Source organism: Protomyctophum parallelum (assembly GCF_964188405.1).
Source record: "Protomyctophum parallelum genome assembly, chromosome: 20".
Lineage (NCBI taxonomy): Eukaryota > Metazoa > Chordata > Actinopteri > Myctophiformes > Myctophidae > Protomyctophum > Protomyctophum parallelum.
The window spans coordinates 29,208,647-29,213,578 of NC_139718.1; the positions used below are offsets into that span (position 1 = coordinate 29,208,647).

Genomic DNA, 4,932 nt, shown 5'->3' on the forward strand with positions numbered 1-4,932 from the left:
CGGTAGTTAAGAGTAGCTACTGTATACTGTACGCATGAACTCATGGTGAGAAAAAGTATCAAATAGTTCCCTCTTGTAAAATACAGACATGATCAGTTCTATTTCCATCCTTTCACATGCAAATATCTACAAAGTCAAGACACTAGAGGTTAAAATATATGTATTGTGCTTTACATTTTATTTACTGAATCAAAGCAAATGAGATCCCCTGAACTTGGTTGCCATGGTGGTGGCTTGGGTTGGCTCAAAATTCAGTTGTTCTGCTTTTTATATTGACCCTGTGTAATGGACAGAAAAGATGGTTTAGTCACTAAAAGAAAATCCAAAAACGATATATATTTATAGGCTATTTCAAAATAACCTTATTTAAAGGCATAGTATATACTTTTGCATATATATCCCGACACTTTTTTCATTTCCTATCCGGATACCACAATTTGTGTTAGCCGATACCAGAGAATATTATATATGTTAATAAAAAAAGAAAATAAATCTTATTTTGAAGTCCACCGACCGGGAATAGTGTTTATAGTTATCTTAGCTAGCTATATATATATATATATATATATATATATATAATTATATATATATGTATACATCTCTCGTGTTGTGTTTATAGGAGACTCCTCACTCAAATGTGCACTTGCAGTTTGAGCAACTCGAAAGCAAACTCCACATCCACATGCCCCAACATTTATTTACTTGCCATAGTGTCGACCCCTTACCCCCGTGTCGGATCGGTGGTTAGGACTGGCTAGGATTTGCCGATATGAACAAATAAGGGCGGACACACACTCTTTTACCCATAGTATTATTTCCTTCTATACCAGCAGTCAGCCACTGGAGTATTGTGGTGGTGTTTGCAAAAAACACATTAACTTCTCAATGTATTTAGATGTTTTCACTGCTTGGTTTGGTAGACAAGGATGCTTTTGGGCTAACAAAAAAAAACAGTGAAAACACAAAAAACTGTAAACACCACCATCCTACTCCAATGGCTGATAACTGGTGTTATAGAGGGAAATGATGGGTAAAACAATTATATTTTGTTTAAACACAGCAAAATTGCATACAGTACTATGCATTTAAGTATACGTAAGCATTTTTATCAGTTTATATCTGTGACATTGATGCAGGGATAAGCTGAACTAAACGTCTGTCTCTCAGTTATGAATCTGTAGAAATTAAAATTTGAAATTTACTTTTGCCAATGTGTGCGACTGCGATCCAGTACCTTTATTTTTCATTATGTTATTTTGAGTGGATAGTGCACAAAAAGTGTAATTTTATCAGGAAAACAAATAAGTCAGTACATGTGCTAAAGTACAAGGAACATGGTTCATGTTCAAGGATCATAAATGGAACCCACCTGAATCCACAGTAAAGCCATAAGGAAGAGTCCATAGAAGCTGCTCTTGGCGAGGAAGAAGATGTAGGACATCTTTGCAGTTTGTGTGATCTTCAAATACTCTTCTGTAGATAATTAAAACGTCAATCTGAGTTATTTGCATACAAATAGTCAAACTAGAGACTATTTTGACATCTATATTCATCAGAACAAAACGCTGAAAATGACTTTGGTGGATGTTTCAATCTGAAGTACATTTTAGTGTGACCATTGTGTTAACATGCATATTGTCTCTGCAAGAATGATGCACCAATACTCTGACAATACATACGTATTCTTACCTTTTGTGGTGCCTGTACATTCACATGATAGAAACACAGAAATTATAAGACAAGGTTAGTTTAGATGGGTGCTTGCCTTTTTTACATAACAAAAATGAAATGTTTTGGTATCTATTTAACTTACCTGCATGTACTCCGTAAATTCCGTAAATTGTGGCAGGGTGAATGATGTAATTCTTCCCATCATAGAAGCCAACAATGCAAACAAATTCCTTGGTGGGTTGGTTCCACTCCTCAGCTGGGACCTTCAATCGGCTGGTGATGGTGTACAGTTTGGTGTCTTTATTCTGCAAGGCTGCGTTATCAGTCACCACTCCTGCAGTGTGAAGGTTCCCGTCAACTTTCCAGGACACAGTGACATGGTCTGGGTAGAATCCAGTGGCCACACATACAAGGGTCTTCTTCTCGTCTGTACACTCGTTTGGAGAAGGTGGAAGGATTCTGACTGTAGGTGGTGTGATATTGACACCAGGCTCTGGTATTGGACAGACAAAATCAATCCGATAATATTATTAAAGCCGTATTTTGAAGGTCTTCAAAGTATACAGTGCTCCTCCATACAGTACAAATACATACAGTAGGCCTAATTGTAAATAAGGTTCATGTTGACTTCCATATTCCATTTAGAATTTTATACATTAGAAATAAATTAAGAATTATTGTGGGATCTCTAAGGCAATCACACTAATGTTATCTTAGCACTATTTTGTGTTCCACCCTGTGTTTTGGGGTACCCAACTAGGTGTCCTTCATACTTTAGATAAATTAGCTATAAACGTCGTTCCAACTCTACAACCTCCAGCCTACTTGGGACATATCGGCTACCATTTGAAATTTGAATTCAACTTTTAGAGATTTTGTAGAGATGTTTCACTTTGAATTTCCCTATTCAAGGAATTTGGAGGAGTCAAGTTTTCCGCCCATTTTGTCGCCCAACTAGTCTTTCATACGTTCATCCTACTTTAGGACATAACATTTTATTGTGGTTAATTTGTACTTTGAGATATTTCACTTAACAGTACTTTCTAGTCATTATTCTTCTAACATAAAAAATAAAACACTTGTGAAGTGAGGGGTGTACAAATGTTAGAGGCATGTTTATGTTCACATGTCCGTGAAAAATGAAAATTTAAATAAATGTATTACAAGATGTATTTGTATCAGCGAGATGACGTCTTACGTTGTCAATTACTGCCCTAAACAATCATTAAAGTCCATCAACTTGGCTGGCAAAAAAAATCATCATAACTACCCTAAACAAACATTAAAGTCTATAGAGTCAAGTAAATGTCTTACCAAGAACAGTTAGTTTGGTGCCACTGTCAAAGTAAGCTGGTTAGTAATTGTTCACACTGACTGACCCAAGGCTACAGAAAAACTCATTTTAAAGACGCTTTTAATCCAGAGTGATTTACAGTAAGCAAGAAATTGTGCCAAATGTCACATTGCCACAGCTCTATACTACTGAACATAGATTAAAGTTTCTTCGTGTTAAACATACACAAGGCAAACTCTGAACAAATCATCATATGTGACATCACACAATGACAATAGAACATCAATAATCAAAAACTATCAGAAGATTAAAAAAGTATATAGAACAACATTAACCTTTCATGTCAGATACATAATTAGTTTGTTTATAGAGGATTCATTTTCTTACCTAAAACAGTGAGTTTAGTTCCAGCTCCAAAGTAAGCCTCAGAGTATGAACACAGTGTGTTAAGAGGTTAACAAAACCCCCTTGTTTACTGACTCTCCCCCAACCCAACACTTTAGAAATGATTGCACTCGCACTATTTTGAAAGGCTTAAAAACCAATGCACTCCTTTCTCTCTCAAATGGAGTAAAGTCAAACCTGATTTAAGTCAACCATTTAAACACTAATATTATGAATGTTCCGTTAGGATCACCTGCGTGTTTTTTATTTTACAGTAGGTAATCTGAATCCTACGGACAGATCTTTATTTCAGATTGCATTCAAAGATGTGCAGGTCTGTTATTTTTCACATCATTACAACCTAACTCTCAACAGTCTGACTTGCTACTAGTTGGGTTCAAAACTAAAATTAACTGACCTGTCAGCCTACATACACTGTCTTACCCAATTAACAACTTTGATCCATTTCCAAAGTATGCATGAATCATTCCTTACCAGAATTATTTCAGAACAAAGTATTGTTTATATGTCCCTCTTTCTGCTAAGGAAACATGACATGCAACAACATTGAAATAATATATTCACCTAAAACTGTTTTTACCATTTTGTGTTTATTGTAGTGCATTCATTCAAATTGTAAAAGTTCTGACTTACCCAAAACTGTGAGTTTAATTCCATGTCCAAAGTAGACCTCGATACCATGCAGTGTCACACTGATTACTGATTTTTGTGTTTCCTTGGTGCGACCGTACTTACTGTAGGTCCCATTTACTATGAGAACCTGCATCTCCCATCCGTTAGTCACCCACGCCAATTATGGTCATGCCTCGTGACATCACGTCTCCATAGTCTCCCTATAGGGTCACGCCGTGTGACATCATGCCTCCATATATGGCCATGCCGTGTGACATCACGCCTCATGACATGTCATGCCACCATTTATGGCACCATTATGGAATTTGTCCTTGCAGTTGTGGGGACTGTGGGCATAAAGCTTTCCCATAAACAATGAGGATAATATACTTATTGGCATGTCCCAGTACAAGAGCATCACTTCACAGCTACTTGACTGCAGTTGTTCTAAACCTCAATCCCCTACTTTTCTGTTCATGTGTCAGAAGCCTTTACTGTGTATGAGAGATGGGGGCTCCAAATGTGCTATTAAGTGTGTGTGGAACAATTTAAATCACTGTAAAACGTGGGGTACTACTAATATTTCTTAACTTGTTTGATGTAATGAAGTTAGAAAAGGTCATGACAAATCCACAGATTCATACCACCGTTTCTCTTTATTGAGATATAGGTGAACCTACTGCTCCTCACTACTGCTTTCTAGTGTGCTACCCTATGGCAAAGCAGCATTAGACTCTTCAACTAAACGTTTAATACACAACAAAAGATAACCTTTCAAATATATGACGCATTAGGTTGATGAGACCCTATATAACATGTAAGACACTATGTGTATAAGCATCCAGGTCAAGCCTTGTAATAGGCTCTATGGCAGAGTTATTATGGGGTTTTAAGAAAGTGGCAGTTTTTGTAAGGGAAAGGATAGGATCTGCTGCACCGTGCAGTCTGGC

The 4,932-nt window shown here is 36.8% G+C and overlaps 1 protein-coding gene across 1 annotated transcript; it reads right to left on the reverse strand.

Moving 5' to 3' along the window:
* Window positions 1-3,404, reverse strand: LOC310877728 (T cell receptor beta chain MC.7.G5-like; the record flags this gene model as incomplete). Its single annotated transcript, XM_083791677.1, has 5 exons — window positions 1-278; window positions 1,370-1,473; window positions 1,690-1,704; window positions 1,811-2,164; window positions 3,353-3,404. Coding segments are annotated over 5 exons (552 nt in total), but the record flags the coding sequence as incomplete, so codon positions are not given.
* Window positions 3,405-4,932: the final 1,528 nt, after the last annotated feature.